General features: G+C 43.6%; 1 protein-coding gene across 1 annotated transcript in view; it reads right to left on the bottom strand.

Annotated features, from left to right (window-relative positions):
- DDR1 (discoidin domain receptor tyrosine kinase 1) overlaps positions 1-19,940 on the bottom strand; it is a 74,696-nt gene that overhangs the window by 30,872 nt on the left and 23,884 nt on the right. Inside the window, exons 2-4 of the mRNA XM_070933444.1 lie at positions 9,260-9,372; positions 3,185-3,287; positions 569-797 (exon numbers count right to left, since the gene is read on the bottom strand). Of these exons, the coding sequence (XP_070789545.1) occupies positions 569-797; positions 3,185-3,287; positions 9,260-9,323 (396 nt within the window). The 5' untranslated portion in view covers positions 9,324-9,372. The remainder of the gene's footprint in view (positions 1-568; positions 798-3,184; positions 3,288-9,259; positions 9,373-19,940) is intronic.

Raw genomic sequence — 19,940 nt, 5'->3', positions numbered from 1 at the left:
AATTGAGCCCGAAATTTCCATTGATAAGCAAGACACTTGTTAAGTGAGTTTTGCCCAAATTTACAACCTTTTCTTGCCACAATTTTCTTGCAGCTGTTAAAATTAGTAACATAGTTGTTAAGTAAGTCTGGCATCCCCATTGACTTTGCCCATTAGGAAGTTGTAAAAGGTAATCACCTGACTCCGGGACATTGCAACCATCATAAATATGAGCCGGTTACCCAGTGTCTGAATTTTGATCATGTGAGCATGGGGATGCTAGACAGTCATAAATGTGAAAAGTGGTCATAAGTCACTTTTCCAGTGCCGTTATAACTTCGAACAGTCACTAAAGAAATGTCAAAGACTACCTCTACTCAACCTTGGCAACGTTAAGATGAATGGACTCCAGCTCCCAGAATTCCCCAGTCAGCCATACAGCTTGGGGAATACTGGGAGTTGAAGTCCATGCATTTTGAAGGTGCCAAGGTTGAGAAACAATGGATTAGACACAGTTGCATTCTCCCCAAAATGATCTATTTCCATGTTATCCCACCTTAGAGAAGAAGTTATAAAGCTCCCCATTTACCTCACTGCCCCACCGGTCATGCCAAGGCATCCAGTGATGTCCATCCCGCTTGTAATGGAGCCGATAAGACCGAGCAAATTCCTTGCCGTGGCCACCTGCGTGGCGGCCCTGCGTCCCCACCAAGGTTAGGAAATGCAGCCGGCGCAGGTCTATCTCCAGGTACTCTGCATCATTGGGATAGACGGGTCCTGCAGGGCACCAAGCTCCATCGCCCTCACTCAGGCCCAGCCTGGACAACAAGAAGGGAGATGTGAGATAAGCCTTTTGGACTGCCCGTATCACAGAGCTCATTTTATTTATTTATTTTTATCCTACCTTTATTATTTTTGTAATATCTCAAAATAGCTAAGATGTAGACGACTCATTCATGAATTGGGCTGAAAGAGAGAGACTGTCCCAAAGTCACCCAGCCGGCATTCATGCCTGAGGCGGGACTAGAACTCACGTCTCCTGGTGTTGTGACCTAGGCCCAAGTAGGTATTATCAGACGCAATCAGTTCTAAACAAACAGATTTTTATTAGAACAGCTGAGAATTAACTCATTCTCTGCGTAGTCCAAACTAAATCAAAACAAATTCTTCATAACACAGTTCTTCGGCCTTATCACCAACCTTGGTCTACTTTGGCAACCTGCCAAAGGCTTTTCTTGGCAAAAGTTCAGAAGCAGGAGACGCCGACAAGAAACAAATCTATCAACGTTATTTTCCGACAAGGAGCCCAAGAGCCATTGTTGGTCTTTTAAGCCTTATGGGAGGGGCCAATCATCTCTTGGCCCTACTCCCAAGTGGCCCTTTTTGCTTTAGCTGCTCTTGCCTTCTGGCAGCTCTTCTCATGTGTGCACTAGGAACAGGCTCCTCTTGTTCCTCTGCCTCTCTGCTGTCAGCCTCTGGAGGCTCCAGAGTCCGTACATCACTCCCAGATGGCCCTGGCCCCATCTCTGCCTCCGACGCAGAGCCCTCATCCGGGCCTTCCCCTGACTCCAGGACTGGCCCATTGTCCCCCAGCCTCCCCACTGTCCGACTCCACTGCCAGGTCCGCAGGCTGCTGACGGACCACAGCACCTGGTTTCTAGTCGGGTGCCTTATTTTAGTTTGATCCCAAATTCTAGGAGTTGAAGTTCACACATCTTAAAGTTACCAAGGTTGAGAAACACTGCACTAACCTAAGGAGTCAGGAATTATTTTTAAAGTGGGTAGGGCAGACTTCTTCTTTAACACATCCAGTTCATTTTGAACGTCGTTTGGTTTTTTTTAGAGTGCTTGCCATGAGCCTCTGGGGAATAGGGGGAATGTTGGCTCATGAATCATGACATTATTGCACAAATGATATGACTCCTTTCTTGGCCCGGACATCTTAACACAATCTGAACTGCTTGAAGGACTGTCATTTCCCTGTTACATCAATGTGACCCACCAGAGTAGGGAGGCAGGGTATGTTGTAGACTCCCTCTCTTAAAGAGGTCCATCTAGATCAGTGTTTCTCAACCTTGGTAGCTTGAAGATGGGTGGACTTCAACTCCCAGAATCCCCCAGCCAGCGCTGCTGGCTGGGGGATTCTGGGAGTTGAAGTCCACCCATCTTCAAGCTACCAAGGTTGAGAAACACTGATCTAGTGAGACCAAAAATAAAAGGGGCCTTCTCTGTGGTGGCTCCCTCTCTCTGGAACATCATCCTTGTAGAAATAAGATTGGCCCCATCTTGATACAGTATATTTTGACATGGTTTGGCCAGCAGGCCTGGAGATCTCAGGGTGATACAGAGCGAATCAATTACGGTTTGTTTCATTGCTGTTGCTGGGGGGGTTGGGGTGTTATTGGATTTTGTATTTGGGATGTTTCTTCTGTTAGCCACCAGGGTCACTGTGATTGAGTTGGGCAGTCATACATACTTTTTAAATGAATAAATAAATAAAATTTCTGTAATTTACATCATTGTGTCTTTTGCCCAATGGCATCCTGATCTACAAATAGACATATTAAACATTCCTGTGGATTGTTATGGATACTGTTGATATTAGCTAGTTCTCCCCAATCAGCAAATCTGATAGATCACTGATTTAAAAAAAAAGAAATCTTTGTTGATTCCTTGACATGTCAAGGGACATTGCAGTTATCCTTTATAAATTGATTCGCACAACGGATACTTTAAGTTTCATAAATTTATTTATTTATTTATTTATTTATTTATTATATTTCTATACCGCCTTTCTCCCGTAGGACTCAAGGCGGTGTACAGTCAAGAAAAATATAGACACACAAACATCATATGAAAATGAATCTGGCCTAGAAACTATATGTGAGAAATCATAAGACTTCTATCCAGTTGCCAATATCTACCAATGCAAGTAAACAGATTACAACAGCAGGTAAGTACCTTAGAGGCATTTATGCAAATCATTCAAACTGCAGACATTTTTGTACTGGGCACCAATCCAACTTAATGTTTTAAATGTAAATAAGTTCCTAAGACACGGTACATTTTGAATATGTGTACATGCCAAACGGGAATTTCCAGAACTTTCCATCTTAACGGACAGAGCTCTGAGTAAGTATGCATCGATAAACAAATGTGTGAATCGATTACGTCATGCAAATTAAGCAGCGGATTCCTTCCTCACCTGCTGTGTTTTGCCGCCGTAGAATCATGCCATGAACTTGAGGCTGAAAGAGCTTCATCTGGAATGGTGCGATCCTGCATGCCAAGCGCATACCGACACTTAGCTGTTGAAGGAAAAACGTGAAAGGCTGAAAAATATTCTCTGTTAGCGAATGCAAGTCCCCAGATACACACCTACAGATAATCCAGATAATCCACAGTTAGGATTAGAATTTCCATTGCTAAGCAAGGCGATTATTAAGTGAGTTGACTTTTGCTTGTTGGAAGCCAGCTAGGATGGTTGGAAACGGCAACTGCATGACTCCACACTGTAAATATTGTTGCCAAGTATTCAAATTTTTATCACGTGACTGTTGGGATGCCGTGATGGTTGTAAGTGTGAGAACCAGTCCTAAGTCACTTTATTCAGTACTGTTGTAACTTCAGACAGTTGCTAAATGAATGGAGATAAGTTGAGGACTACCAGCATAGGAATCAGGTATGTTGCTGGTTCAACTATGACCTAATGCAATGAATAAGAGCCAGAAGAAAATCAATAAAACTAACGGCATATATTGGGTCTGACTCATTTGCTGCATTTAAACAAGACAAAGCACAAGTGTACAATAAGTGGTATCTGGCTCAATAGTAGTAACTGTGAGAGGGATTTTGGAGTCCTAGAGGACAACCACTTAAATAGGAGCCAGCAGTGTGTTGCAGCTGCCAAAAAAGCCAACACAGTTCTGGGCTGCATAAACAGAGGGATAGAATCAAGGTCACATGAAGTGTTAATACCACTTTATAAAGGCCACACTTGGAATACTGCTTCCAGTTTTGGTTGCCACCATGTAAAAAAGATGTTGAGACTCTAGAAAGAGTGCAGAGAAGAGCAACAAAGAAGATTAGGGGACTGGAGGCTAAAACATATAAAGAACGGTTGCTAGAATTGGATACGTCTAGTTCAGGGGTCGGCAACCTTAAACACTCAAAGAGCCACAAAGGTCCTAACTGGAAGCCCCCCGTTAAATTCTGGAGCCAACCGGAAGTCCGGTTCCCCCACCATAGAGTCTCCTCCTAGCGCGGTGTCCTTTTTCCTCTACCTGTCCTAACCGAAAGCCCTATCAATTGTGGAGCCAATCGGCAACAGGGAGCCGCAGTAGAGGGATGAAAGAGCCACATGTGGCTCCAGAGCCACGGGTTGCTGACCCCTGATCTAGTTTAATGAAAAGAAGGATTAGGGGTGGCATGATAGCAATGTTCCAATATTTCAGGGGCTGCCACAAAGAAAAGGGAGTCAAGTTATTCTCCAAACCACCTGAAGGCAGGACAAGAAGAAATGGGTGGAAACTAATCAAGGAGAGATGCAACCCAGAACTAAGAAGAAATTTCATGACAGTCAGAGCAATTAATCAGCGGAACAACTTGCCTCCAGAAGTTGTGAATGCTCCAACACTGGAAGTTTTTAAGAAGATGTTGGACAACCGTTTGTCTCAAATGGTATATGGGTTTCCTGCCTGAGCAGGGGGTTGGACTAGAAGACCTCCTAGGTCTCTTCCAACTCTGTTATTCTGTTCTGCTTATAACAGGGTTTAAAGCCAAGTTAATATTACCAAGAGGCATTTCTTGATAAATCTTGGACTAAGAAGTTGCCAAGGTTGAAAAACATTCCAGGTACACCTCGGCCACAATTGATACTACAATTTTCAGTTGCTAAGCAAGGCGACTTATGAAGTGAGTCCTCAACTCACGAACACAATTGAGCCCAAAATTTCTGCTGCTAAGTGAAAGAGTTTTGCTCCACTTTACGACTTTGCTTGCCACCGTCATTAAGTGAATCACTGCGGTTGGTAAATTTGTAACACGGTTGTTAAATGAAACTGATTTCCCCATTGGGTTTGATTGTCAGGAGGTCGCAAAAGGGCATCATATGACCCTCTGCACACTGCAACCGTCATAAATATGAGTCAGTTACCAAACCTCTGAATTTTGATCACGTTCAAAGAGAAGCTAGGTGGGACATCTGTCTGGCATTGTATTTTTTTTAAGTATATTTATTTTGCTTTATATGTCTGGCATTGTATTAACCCACATTCATATACCAAGCAGAGAGTCAGATGGAGTCACCTAACTAACTGGTTCCTTTGAAAGATTCTGATGTTTCTGTATTTTCCACTAGGAGGCACTCTAATTTCACATACAAGAAGAGGGAAGCCACCAATTGAGTGATTTTCAACAGAAATTTGAATCGAAACATAAAAAATCCAAAAGGTAATTTAATTGATTCAATGAACAACAGCATGACTCAGAAGTTAAATTGGATTCTTTCAAGATTCCCCTCCTGTATCAAACGCTGGAAGCTTTTTGGAATTCAGCTCAAAAGGTAAATTGAAAAACACCTGAGGAAAAAAAAAACCACAGGGTGACTCTAGAATAAAATTGAAACTGATATAGGATTATGATTTACTAAATAAGACTCGTGTAACTGGTTTTTATATAAATAGTATTGTTAAAGAGACAGAATTTAGGGAAATAATTGTGAATTGTATTATGTTGTCTTATTTGAACTAAGAACTCTATTTAAATGTCAAATGGTATATTTTCAAGATTAGAGATAAGACTTAAATTTGAGGAAGTAATAAAGATTTAATGAATATTAAGTTTTAGAAATAGAAACAAGATTTAGAAATATAAACTTGTTTGAACTGTATTGTCAATAGTGAGCATTTAGGGTAAGAATTGTGAAATGTATTATGAGGTATTAATTGAATTAGGATTTAAGGTGGATTAATAGAAGGGCAATTGCTTTGATCAAGTTAATATGAGTTAGCTTTCTATAAGATGGGAATAGTTGAGATATGTGATAAGTATTATGGCAAAAATAGAAAATATAAAATTTTGTTAAAGGTGAACAAAAAGTTGAACAAATTTATGACCGGATCAATGCTCTGTTCCGAAAAGATGTATTGTATGTTTATTTGTGTGTTTTTTAAAAAAAAATTATTGAAATTGTTTGGTGGTAGCATTCAGTACAGAAGAAAAAACAAAGCTCTGTTGTCAAACACATTATTCACGGATGGATTTTGCTCTCTTCCTCAACAGAGACGGAATACAGAATAAGAGAGTCGGAAGGGACCTTGGAGGACTCCTAGTCCAACTCCCTGCTGAAGCAGAAGACCCTACACCCGTGATGATGAACCTATGGCACGAGTGCCGGAAGTGGCACACAGAGCCATCTTTCTGGGCACGCGAGCCATCGCCCGTTGCTCTTCCGGGTTCCGGCACACCAGCCAGCTGATCTTCCCATGCGCGGGAGTGCCGAAAACTGGAAGAGCAGCTGCCGGGTGCGCATGGTATTCTGGTTTCTGGCACGCATGCACATGCGAAAACCAGATGGCCAGCACACCGGAGCCCAGAAGAGCAACAGGCGACGGCTAGCGTGTCCAAAGACGCAGAGAGGGGATCCCGGTGGTCACTTCCTAGGAGAGCAGAGTGTTGGCCAGGATGGGCGGGCTGGGGCTTCCCTCCCTCCCCACCCAAGCAGGCTTCTTGCGTGGCCCGAGTCCGCCAGCCCGCGGTACCAACACATGTCCAGAACGCCTGGCCAGCTTGGGTGCATGGGACAGCAGGGCAGTATTCGGTGGCGGGGTGGCCGGCCACCCTGCCCGCTGCTCCTGCCACCGCCAGAGGCGGCAGTTTTAGTGCTGCCACTTCTGGCCGGGATGCTGGAGGAGGAGGAACCGTTGTCAGGGAGGCGAGGTGCCCCAGGAGGGCTGGAGGAGAGCGCAGCTCCTCATGAATGGAGAATGGCCCTGTGGAGGGCCCGGCTCGCCGGTGGGGGAGTAGCTGCAGAGGCCGGCCAGTCGCTCCTGCCCCTCACCTTGCAGCTGCCACTCAGCTCCTGTGCAGCCCCGCCAGTGCAGAAGAGCAGCAGCCACAGCAGCCACCCAGCAAGCAAATGCTGCCCTGCTGCTCCTGAGCCAGCCAGGTGTTCCGGATCGCAGATGCGCGTCAGTGCCGTGGGCTGGAGGGCTCGGGCCATGCAAGATGCCTGCTCTGGTGGGGAGGAACATCTGTACGGCGCCGGGGTAAGAGGTGCCCTGGCCGGGAAGCGGTCACACTCCCTTGGCAGAAATTGTGAGAGGGAGGGCTGCGCTGGCTTATTCTTGGTGGTGGGCTGGGGGGGGGCACTTCATTGACATTTTTCCAGTTTCTTCCATGCACATGCACACTGGCTAGCTGGTCTTCGCATGTGATGCACACCACAAACCGGAAGTCCAGGTGGTGTGCCAGAAACCAGAAGATCATCTTCCCAGTGCGCGCATGCTCAATGGGCGGCTGTTTTTCCGGCACGCGGTGCTGAAAAGGTTTGCCACCACTGCCCTACACCATTTCAGACAAGTGACTGTCCAGTCGGAAAAGCCTCCAGTGATAAAGCACCCACAACGTCTGAAGGCAAGCTGTTCCACTGGTTAATTGTCCTCCTTGTTAGAAAGTTACTCCTTAGTTGTAGGTTGCTTGATTACTTGGGCCCGCAGAGGGTTCTGACTCCAAGATTGGAAACAGGACTCTCAGTTCTCTTCTCCTGTAGCGGTGCACATACAGTATGTGATGCTCTGCCACTACTTGTCAGCCTGAGAAAATAACAGCCAAAATAAAAATAAAAATCTCGGAGGGATGTGAAATATTCCAGGCAGGAGCAGCCCTGGATCGAGTTCAACTGACCACTTTGTTTCCACTTGACACATCAGGACACAACAACACTCAGTGTGTCCCATGGAATGTTTATGGGAAAGCAAAAAGCCCAATTGGAATCACGTTTCCTTTCCCCTTCATGACACTTTAATGGGCTGGAGGACGTCTTCGAGGGGCCTGCAAAACATTCCATCACGGAATACTCCAAACAGGGAACAGGCCACTCCAAGGGTTCTGGAACACTGAGAAGGGCAACCTGTTCCAAGGTCAGACTGTTCCGTGACGGAATGTTTTGAACATTCCTGGGGCCTCTTATCCTACCCATCAGTCCTTCTTAGCTTCAGCAAGGATGTTGCTTCAGTTGTCTCCAGGCACAGCATTCGTGCTACACACCTTCTTCACGCCCTGTTTCCCTTCTTAACCTTCTGGGAGGAGGCATCCGATGCAGAACATCCAGATTCAGTCACAGTTTTGTTCCCTATAGCATCAACCTTGTGAGCTCTCCTCTTTCCGCTACGTATTCAAAATGACAGTGATTAATCTATATATGTATATATATATGTATGTATGTGTATATGTGTGTGTATATATATGTGTGTGTGTGTGTGTTTATGTGTATATATAGGCACCCACACATACTTAAATACACACATACTTAAACACACACATAGACAGACATATGTATATATATCAGCTGCAAACTAAAATTCAGAAGGCGGCTTCCTCTGGATAGATACTGTAAGACCATGATGGTGAACCTATGGCATGCATGCCAGAGGTGGCACGTAGAGCCCTCGCTGCTGGCACGCGCGCCGTCGCCCCAGGTCAGATCTCCGTGGCGTTTCTTTCGTGAGCTTCTGAAAACGATGAAACAGAAGCTCCCCAAAGAAAAAGATCTTACCTCTTGCCGCTCTGCCGGTTTGGGGATGCCCAAATGAATGACACCCAGATGCCTCACTGTTCATGTATTGATATTGAGGTACATTCAACAATAAAAATAAAAACTTTACCAAAAAAAAAAAATCATTCTCATTAACCACTGGCTACTTTTCATGCAAATAGCTGGGATCATTGTGGAATATACTTATTTGATTGATATTTTGTCTTTCACTCAGGAGCTCAAAGCAGCACACGGAGCTCTCCTCCTCCTATTTTCCCTCACCTATGAGGGAAGCTGGGCTGAAGTTCCTCCTCCCACTAACTTCCCAGATTTGAGGAGTTCATCCTTTCCCCAAACTGTGCAGTGTTTGTGTGCACGAAGGGCTCTTCTGGTAAATCCAGGATATGTGGATTTGAGGGATTTAATTCACTTGCTTCTCCTACAACTGAAATCAGAGTTGAACCCTGATGCCAGCCAGCTGTTTTGAACCTCTGCCCTTTTCTCTCTTCGGCTTCTGCTTCTTACCTGGATCGAAGTGCTCTTCCAATTCCGATGTCCCCATGGAGATCAGGAGCAAAAACCAAAGCATCCTGCCTCTGACCAGTAGGCTGGTTACATCGATAACTGAACTTTCATGCCTGTTGAAAAAGTTGAAGAAAAAAAGGAGTTAATGAAGCAGCTAATGAAGAAGCAATTAACGAAGGACGGTTACAGGAATTGGATAGTCTAATGAAAAGGACCAAAGGAGACATGACCACAGCGTTCCAATATTTGAGGGGCTCCTACAAAGACGAGGGAGTCAAACTATTTTTCAAAGCACCAAAAGGCAAGATGAGAAACAATGGATGGAAACTAACCAAGGAGAGAAGCAAGCTAGAACTAAGAAGAAATTTCCTGACAGTTAGAACAATAAACCAATGGAACGGCTTTGCCTTCAGAAGTTGTGGGTGCTTCATCATTGGAGGCTTTCAAAAAGAGACCGGACAATCATTTGTCTGAAATGGTATAGGGCAGTGATAGTTAACCTTTTTGCCATCACGTGTCAAAAGCGGGGGGAGTGGGGGGGGATCGCGGACGTGCATGCCCACACTCATAATTCAATGTGCCCTGACCCCCATGCATGCATTCCCCCCCCCTCAAGTGACCCCCGCTTTTGGCACGCGGTGGCATGGTGGGCCCAGTAGGCCCATCTTTTGCCCTACCCAGTCTCCAGAGGCTTTCTAGGAGCCTGGGGAGGGTGAAAACGGCCTTTCCCACCACCCTAGAGGCCCTCTGGAGGCCGGAAATGGCCCATTTCCTGACTTCCAGTGGGACCAGAAGGCCCGTTTTTTCGCCCTCCCCAGGTTCCAGAGGCTTTCTAGGAGCCTGGGGAGGGCAAAAAACGGCCTTCCCCATCCCCCGGAGGCCCTCCAGAGACAGGAAACGGCCCGTTTCCTGACTTCCAGTGGGCCTGGAAGGCCCGAAAATCATCTGGCTAGCGTGCACATGCACGCTGGAGCTGAGCTAGCGCAACACTCGCGTGTCCAAAGATATGGCTCCATGTGCCACCTGTGGCACGCGTACCATAGGTTCGCCATCACGGGTATAGGGTCTCCTGCTCGAGTAGGGGATTGGACTAGAAGTCCTCACAGGTCTCTTCCAAATCTATTATTCTATGTTCATAACCTTATGTGGGTCTTTTCCTCCATCACTCAGCTTGATGGTGAGTGATTTCAACCTGACTTAGCGGCCTTATTCATTTCCTAGTTCAAGCCCTTGATCGGTTCTAATGAATACCACACGTTCCAGGCAAGGAAATCACTCACATGCTGCTATTGTCTTTATTTTCCTAGATTCCAGCCAGAAAGGACTGGAAGTGACACACCAGCAGCGTTAAAACACATAATCATCGCGGACAAAGAGGGCTACAAGCCAAATCTGTGGCTCCTCATACACTTTGCTTCTGGGAAAATCCACCCTGTAAATAAAAGAGCCAGTCATGGGATTGATTAAAAAATAACTTGGTTGTTTCAGTTAAGTTTCAGTTAAATATTGGTGAAATAAGCTCAAGTAGAGTGAAACCATGATCTTATTTATTAGGAATGAAGCAGGCAGACTCATATTAACTACAGAGCACCTTGCAGTCATACAGGTAGTCCTCAAATTACGTTCACAATTAAGTCCAAAATTTCTGCTGCTAAGCGAGACAGTTGTCAAGTGAATTTTGCTCCATTTTATGACCTTTCTTGCCACAATTGTTAAGTGAATCACTGTAGCTGTTAAATTAGTCACATGGTTGTTAGGTGAATCTGGCTTCCTCATTGACTTTGCTTGTCAGACTGTCGTAAAAGGGGATCATTTGACCCCAGGACACTGCAATCATCATAAATATGAATTGCCAAGTGTACGAATTTTGATCATGTGATCATGAGGATGCTGCAATGGTTGTAAGTGTGAAAAATGGATATAAGTCACTTTTTTCAATGCCATTGTAACTTCAAACGCTGATTAAATGAACTGTTGTAAATTGAGGACTAGCTGTATACAATCCATAATGCTAATCCTAGAGCAGTGATGGCGAACATTTTTGGCATTTGTGCAGAAATGTTGTGCGTGCGTGCGCGCTCGTCGGGGCTGCGCTCCTGAAAAGCTGAACTTCCGGGTTCTGGCGCGCATGTGCACCCAACAATCAGCTGGCATGTGCACGCCAGTTTTTGGCACTGCCATGTGCGGAAAGGACAGCTGATAGTCGTGCACGCATGCGCGCCAGAAACCCAGAAGACAAACAGGCAAGGCCGCGCGTGCCGGGCAACATGGCTTCGCATGCCACTTTGGGCATGCGTGCCATAGGTTCGTCATCACAGGACTAAATGATCTACAAAGTCCCTTCCAACTCTGTTATTCTGTTAAACTGAAATCACTATTAAAATTTATAGCTGTTTTGTCACAAAAAATGCCCTTTGGATAAAATGAGCTCACGCCTGTGACCAGGTACTTCACATAACAGCCACGTAGTAGTTGCTCAGCGACTGTAATGATACACTTAATGAACATCATAAAAGCGGCCATAAAATCGAGTCTGGTCACATGGTGCCTCCAATTACAACCACAATGACTTATGACCAAAATTACAGTCCCTATTGTAGTCCTAAGACGACCTGTAGTGCCTCTGAATATGGAGATTCAATTTAGCAGGCACTATTAGACATTTAAGCTGCCCGGCTCATCAGAATTACAGCCCAGCTACTGCAGTGAAGCAAGTGTCATCAATTATTACTCACAACTAAGAATAGAAATACAAACATATGCAATAGATAGTCAAGCTCTCCTCCCTGGCGTTCATCCTGGAATTCCAGGCACGGATTTTTTTTTTCAGTGATGTCATTACTCAAATTAAAAATAAGACAAAGCAAGCATAAAAAGAGGAAGTGCAGAAGAAGATAGGATGAGTGGTAAATCAAGGTGGAGTTTGTTTGTTTACTTTTGGCTTTGTCTTACATGCAAATCTACCCATATAAATATGTCATTATGTTAAACCCAAACCCTGGTAGCCCTGGTAGCGCAGCAGACTAAAGCACTGTTATTAACATCAGCTGCCTGCAATTACTGCAAGTTCAAATCTCACCAGGCTCAAGGTTGACTCAGCCTTCCATCCTTTCTAAGGTAGGTAAAATGAGGACCCAGATTGTGGGGGCAATAAACTGACTTTGTATAAAATATACAAAAGTATGAAGGCTATTGTTAAACGCATTGTAAGCCGCCCTGAGTCTCCAGAGAAGGGTGGCATATAAATCAAATCAAAAAAAAAAAAAAGCAAAAAACCATTTGCCAAACGGGCCATTTCCGGCCTCCGGAGGGCCTCCGGGGGGGGAGGCTGTTTTCGCCCTCCCCAGACTCCTAGAAAGGCTCTGGAGGCTGGGGAGAAAGAAAAACGGGCCTTCCCCACCACCACCCTGAGGCCCTCCAGAGGAAGGAAACAGCCTGTTTCCCTACTTCTGGTGGGCCCAGAAGGCCCGAAAATCAGCTGGCCGGCACGCGTGCCATAGATTCGCCATCACGGGCCTAGACTCTCAATTCAATATCTGTTTCTCTTTCACGTTTTGTTTTAGCCAAGTTCATCAATATGTTGATCCAGGTCAACTATAATCCTTTACAGTCTTTGGAAATTCATTCACGCTATCCCCAAATATATTGGAAATGAGTGTAACAGAATAACAGAGTCGGAAGGGACCATGGAGATCTTCTAGTCTAACCCTTTGCATAAGAAGGAAACCTATCATTTCAGACAAATGGCTGTCCAATCTCTTCTTAAAAACCTCCGATGATGGAGCACCCACAACTTCTGGAGGCAAGTTGTTTTACTGCTCAATTGTTCTAAATGTCAGGAAATTTCTCCTTAGTTCTAGGTTGCTTCTCTCCTTGATTAGTTTCCATCCACTGCTTGAGAAGAAAACATTTGCAATAAGTCAGTCACTCTCTCTTAGCCCAACTCACCTCACAAGGTTATTGTCGTGAGGTAAACAGGACAAGAAAAAAGTACAGGTACTCCTCGACTTACAACCATTTGTTATCGTTTAAAAAAACAATCTATAACATTTTCATCTATTAATCTATTTTTAAATAAAAGAGCTAGGATGTTAAGATGAGACACTTTTAGGCAATGGTGAAATTCAAATTTTTTTACTGTCGGTTCTTTGGGTGTGGCTTGGTGGGCATGGTGTGACTTGATGGGTGTGGCAGGGGAAGGATACTGCAAACTGCAAAATCTCCATTCCCTCCCCATTCCAGGGGAAGGATACTGAAAAATCTCCATTTCCACTCAACTCTGGGACCAGCCAGAAGTGGTGTTTGCTGGTTCCCCGAACTACTCAAAATTTCTGCTACTGGCTCTCCAGAACCTGTCAGAACCTACTGGATGTCACCCCTGCTTTTAGGGTTCCTAATGACCCACATTTGGACAAGTGTGCCTCTTGGTAATATTAACCTAACTTTAAACCCCATTATAAGCAATAAATGAATCACAGCCAACACATGTCATTAGTTTGATTGACTTTTATCTGGCTCATATTGCTTTGCAATAGGCCATAGTTGCGTCAGTAACACAGCTGGTTCTGGTTCCTATGATGGTAGTCCTCAACTTATAACCATTTCACAACTGCCTGAAATGGTTACAACGGCACTGAAAAAAAGTGATTTATGACCAGTCCTCACACTTACAACATTGTAGCAGCAACATGATCAAACTTTGGGCATTTGGCAACTGACATGTATTTATAACAATTGCAGCATTCTGGAGTTAGGTGATCGCCATTTGCAACCTTTCCAGCTGGCTTAAGACAAACAAAAGTCAATGAGGAAGCCACGTTTGCTTAACGCAGAGTCTTCAAACTTGGCAGCTTTAAGACTTGTGGACTTCAATTCCCAGAATTCTGGGAGCTGAAGTCCACAAGTCTTAAAGCTGCCAAGTTTGAAGACCTCTGGCTTAATGAATGCACGATTCACTGCAGAGCAGTGGTGGGTTTCAAAATTTTTTACTACTCTTTCTGTGGGTGTGGCTTGGTGGGTGCGGCGTGGCATGGCTTGGTGGGCGTGGCAGGGGAAAGGTACTGTAAAATCTCCATTCCCTCCCCACTCCAGGGGAAGGTTACTGCAAAATCCCCATTTCCTCCCGATCAGTTGGGACTCGGGAGGCAGAGAATAGATGGGGGCAGGACCAGTCAGAGGCAGTATTTACCGGTTCTCTGAACTACTCAAAATTTCCGGTACCGGTTATCCAAAACTGGTCAGAACCTGCTGAAACCCACCTCTGCCACAGAGACAGGAATACACACACACACACAGTTTCCCAGGAAGTTATTAACACAGTTTCCCTGTTATTAACACAGCTGCCTGCAATTTCTGCTGGTTCGAATCTCTCCAAGGCTCAAGGTTGACTCAGCCTTCCATCCTTTCTAAGGTAGGTGAAATGAGGACCCAGTTTGTGGGGGCAATAAGCTGACTTTGTATAAAATATACAAAAGAATGAAGGCTATTGCTTAACGCATTGTAAGCCGCCCTGAGTCTCCGGAGAAGGGCGGCATATAAATCAAATTAAAAAAAAAAAAAGTCTCACACACATTATTCAGGAAGTATGCTCACTCGCCCTTCACTGTGCCTTAATCCATGGTTTGGGAAGAGTGTTGTGGGATGTGTGTGTGTATGTGTGTGTGTTTGTCTGTGAGGCTGGCCAGCTGCTCCCACAATCCTTTGCTGGAATGTCCCTTCTAACAGCTGCCTGATCTAAGGCCAGGAACAGCAGCTGACAGGCCATAATTTGGGGAAAGGGGGAAGACAGCGGGCAATGCAAAAGGCAAAGGGGGGAATGAATCAAAGCATTGATCACACACACACACACCCCAAAATCAGGACCTTTTACAACATTGCTCGGGGATACAACTCATAGTTTGCACACAAAATGCTCCAAGTTTAATCCTTGGCCCAGCTGGATAGAGCAAGGAAAGGAAATTTTTCCCAATTATGTCATGTGACGCTGGATAGTACCTTTGCATAGGGGAATTCCTGAATTTTTCAAGGGCTTTAGGTATGGAGGCGGAGGAGCAGTTAAAAGAAATCAAAGAAATTAAAGAAGCAGGGTAGAATCAGCCAGGAGACCGGGATTGTGGGGGGGTGGGGTGGCAGGGAGGTACCAATCACACCAAAAAAGGCAACTTGAAAACACAGCAGCCCTTTCTCTTGATCTAAAATACCCGACAGAACAAATTCAATAGCAAAGGAGGTGAATTCTCCCCGCATCTTTTATTGATTTTATCGTTGGAAGCTTGGGCTGAGCAAGCAAGACGGCTGAGTTGCAAAGCAGGCCATATTTATTTATTTATTTATTGGTTTAATTTATATATGCCACCCTTCTCCGGAGACTCAGGGCGGCTTACAATGCGTTAAGCAATAGCCTTCATACTTTTGTATATACCTGCTTAGTAGGGCTTTCGGGCCCCCCCCCAAGCGGTGTTCTTTTTTCATACAAAGTCAGCTTATTGCCCCCACAAACCGGGTCCTCATTTTACCTACCTTGAAAGGATGGAAGGCTGAGTCAACCTTGAGATTAATTAATCATGGAAAACATCTCAGAAACAACCAACAATTAGAACCACACTTGGCATCACACTAGCACACAAATCAACTAAAGCCCTCCTAACAGAAAAACAGTATATCAAGAGTTGGAAGGGGTCTTGGAGGTCTTCTACTGTAACCCCCTGCTCAAGAAAGAAACCCTATGTCATTTCAGACAAATGGTTGTCCAATCAATCTCTTCTTAAAAATGTCCAGTGTTGGAGCACCCACAACTTCTGGAGGCAAATTATTCCACTGATGAATTGTTCTGTCAGGAAATTTCTCCCTAGTTTCCCCTTAGTCCTAAATAACTTAAGTCAGGGGTCTGCAACCTTAAACACTCAAAGCGCCATTTGGACCTATTTCCCACAGAAAAGAAAGCACCGGGAGCCACAAAACCCTTCCCATGCCTGACTGTTTCTTGAGCAGCCACAAAACTAGCATATGTAGTTGAATTAAACATTCTGTTTTCTTCTGAAACTTTTCTTTTCTTGGATTTATCCATGGTTGGACTACCGGGGGTTGAAAAGCTCAATAAATCGCGTGCTGGCGGGTGTCACACATTGGTGGTTGTGATGCGTATTTTTAGTGACCGGGAGCCGCAGCAGAGGGGTGAAAGAGCCACATGTGGCTCCAGAGCCGCAGGTTGCTGACCCTTGATTTAAGTAAACCAAAAGACCCAGAAAGAAAAATTGGCGTCATCTACAACACAGTGTATGTGATAGCCACTATGTAGGACAGACAAGCAGAAGTTTAGCCCAGTGCATCCATCAACACCAACTAACAGTCAGAAGACACAACGAAAACCCCTTAAGCACACAACACGTGGGCAGGATATTTGGCAACAATTATGATGTTCTTTCTAGTAACTTTTAATGGGTTCCTCTTGACCAGGACTGAATGACAAAGACAATGATTTGTTTATAGATAATATATGAGAGGAAGAAGTTGTTTTGTTAAAATATAGATGTTATTTCTGGTATGTGTTAAACTTGCAAAGCAGTTTCTGAGAAGAGACAAAGAGAAAATGATAAGAAATTAATTTGTGGAATACAATTTGAAGGATTAAAGGCTAAGATTTTTAATAAATTGTTGTTTCTGGTAGCTCTTAATGGATTTTTCTTGACTGATGAGGCTTTATCTGTTTATAGATAAGAGATACAATAGGGGAAGAAATCATTTTTATTGTATTTTTAGAGAATATGATAAATTATTCTATTAAACCTAAAGGATTATGAAACTGATTTATTTGATCACTAGGGCTATATAGTGTATGTTATATATATTAGGGTTATATATCTTGTGAATTCTGGTAAATCTTAATGGACTTTCGCTGATTAAGATTGAGAGTGAGCCTTTAAAATAGTTTATAGCAGTGTTTCTCAACCTTGGCAACTTGAAGGACTTCAACTCCCAGAATTCCCCAGCCAGCAGAGCTGTCCATTAAGCAGAGCTGGCTGGGGAATTCTGGGTGTTGAAGTCCACCCATCTTCAAAGTGTCAAGGTTGAGAAACACTGATTTATAGCTAAGACATATGAGAAGAAATCTGCAATCACAAGACTGGGGATGGTACACAAATGGGGATGGTAACAGTTGTCAATGCAAGGACATACATAAATTACTTTTTCCAAAGCCACTCTTAATTCTGAATCTTTGTTGAACAAATGGTCTGCTCATAAATCAAGGCCTACCTCTATACCTTTTTTTAAAAAAAAAATCTTATCTTTTTTATTTTTTTCCTCTGAACTTTTCAATAATCTTTTTTTACTTTTTATATATTCCTTAATTTCTCTTAGTTTTTTTTATCTTTGTATATTTAAACTTTAATAAACATTATTATTGAAAAAAATGAACCTAAAAATTATTGAACCAGTCCAATACAAGATGAAACAATTGAGGTAGAAATCACCTAGCTTCAATCTCTAATCTGCTCAGGAACTCAATCACCTGCAGTCTTCTGCTCGCTTCTCTCAGGCTGACCTCTCCTACCTTGTAGGGTTGTTGTGATAGTAACTTTTATGGGAAGCAAAAATACTTGAGAGAGAGGAAGGGAGGGAGAGGGAGGGAGAGAGAGAGAGAGGGAGAGAGGGAGGGAGGGAGAGAAAGGGAGGGAGAGGGAGGGAGGGAGGGAGGGAGAGAAATACAAAATCTTGTGGCTTTTGTCTAACCTTGGCAACTTTTAAGATGTGTGGACTTCAACTCTCAGAATTCTCCACCCAACTTCTAAGATGGTCAAGATTTAGCTTGAAAAATCAGTTACAGATCTCATCTCATCCTCAATCTTCCTGATGCTGAAAACTAATTAAATCCTAACCCCGGGCTGAAAACGTTTTTTAAAAAGTCCTACATTTCTGGAGTTAAAGCCCTAGCTCATATTAAGCCTTGTCTGGATTTCAGAATATTTACTGCAGCCACAAAGTTGGCAGACTACGTTTTGGATTTTTTTTTTCCCCTTCTCCTCTCCCATTGGTTTCGTCCTCATTCTCAAGAGCAGCTGAACAAGTTGGGTGTCCTCATTTTGCCCAGCTGGATTTTAACCCCTGCAACCCAGAAATCTCTCCAGCTCGGAGAGAGGGGGATGGTGGGAAGGAGAGCGAAAGAGACATAAGGTGTCCAAAGGGGCAAGGAATTCCAGTTATGTATGAAGAATGCCAAGCAGCTGAGTGGCAGTGCCAACCCGGCCAACGGGCCTGTTTGCAGAAAGCTGCAAAATTCAGTGGATGCCCCACAAATTTGAGCGTCTGCCAAGAACCAATTAACCATCCAATTAAATAATCCATAAAGCAAAACCCCTAAGATTACTTGAATAACATGAACTGAGGTATCAAAGCTCAACTCTTTGAATTATTTTTTTCAGAAAGGGCTTTATGGGTGTGCTTGTTTGTTTGTTTATTTGTTTGTTTTTAGTCCCTTCAAATCAAGTTTTTTTGACTCCTGATGACTGCCTGGACAAGTTCCTGCAAGATATCAAAACTAGTTTGCCATTTCTTGCTTCTTCTTCCTAGGACTGAGAGACAGACAGACAGACAAACCGATCCAAGGTCACCCAACTGGCTTTGTGTCCAAGGCGAGACTAGAACTCACAATCTCTCAGTTGCTAGCCTGATTACTAAGGAATTATTCGTAAGGAATGCAAACTCTCATGCCTCTTTAAGGATTCCATTTCTTTTTTACCACAGATGAATTGCAAATTCAAGTCCATTTGAAAGCACTTTTCTGGTGCCTGGTTTAACACCTGTGACTCCTCCCATGTTGATGAGTTAGTAATTTAGGGTTGATAATTTAATAACCGAGTTACCCAGTTTGTCATGGGTGCTAAGAATTCTTTGCTACGGAAGATTTCGGGTGCACCCACATATACACATTCCTCCTCACCGGATGTGATTTATATTCATATCCATCCCACATTTCTCTTTCGGGGCAAATAATATTGAGACAGAGAGACAGAGAAAGAAAGAGAGAAAGAAAGAGAGAGAGAGAGAGAGAGAGAAGAGAAAGAGAAAGCACTTTAAAAGATATTAAACTTTAAATCCTTTAAACCCAAAATGTGGTTATTTCATTAACCTGGGGGATCCCGTGGGAGCCAGCAAGCTTATGATGTTAGATTACTTTGTATTTTCTTGCAATCTTGGGTTTTTAATGTTCTTATTTTTAATCCCGTTTCAGTGAATTAAGATCATTATACTGCTTTTAACTGTTATTGTGTTGGCAGTCCACCCATAGACCCTTTTAGTCAGATAGGTGGCTATATAAATGTGCAAAATTCATAAAGAAGAAGAGGAAATATTAGCTAAATCTGATTACACAAACCCCATTTATGCAATTTCTGCATACCTTTTCGTTCTGGTTTTGAGTACACTCATATCCTGTTTCATATACTTTCTTTGGTTTTTGTTTTTTTTACTAATGCTTTCTTTGTTTTGATTTTAAACTTCTCATTCACTTATTCTGAGCATTTCATTAACACCATCCAATTACTTCTCATTCTTCCCCTTAACTGTGCCTGCACGTATTTGTTTTATGATTCATTTTCTGTACGACCAAACTAAACTGTAACCCACACTCATTCAGCATCTATTCATTCTCGCTTAATTACATCCAATTCTTAAGTAACCAAAT

The sequence above is a fragment of the Pituophis catenifer genome, unplaced genomic scaffold (genome assembly GCF_029215685.1).
Source record: "Pituophis catenifer annectens isolate HBS135680 unplaced genomic scaffold, rPitCat1.0.hap2 SCAF_2, whole genome shotgun sequence".
NCBI classification, from domain to species: domain Eukaryota; kingdom Metazoa; phylum Chordata; class Lepidosauria; order Squamata; family Colubridae; genus Pituophis; species Pituophis catenifer.
Note: the sequence above shows the minus strand (reverse complement) of the source record. Positions and strands in the feature narration are given on the sequence as shown.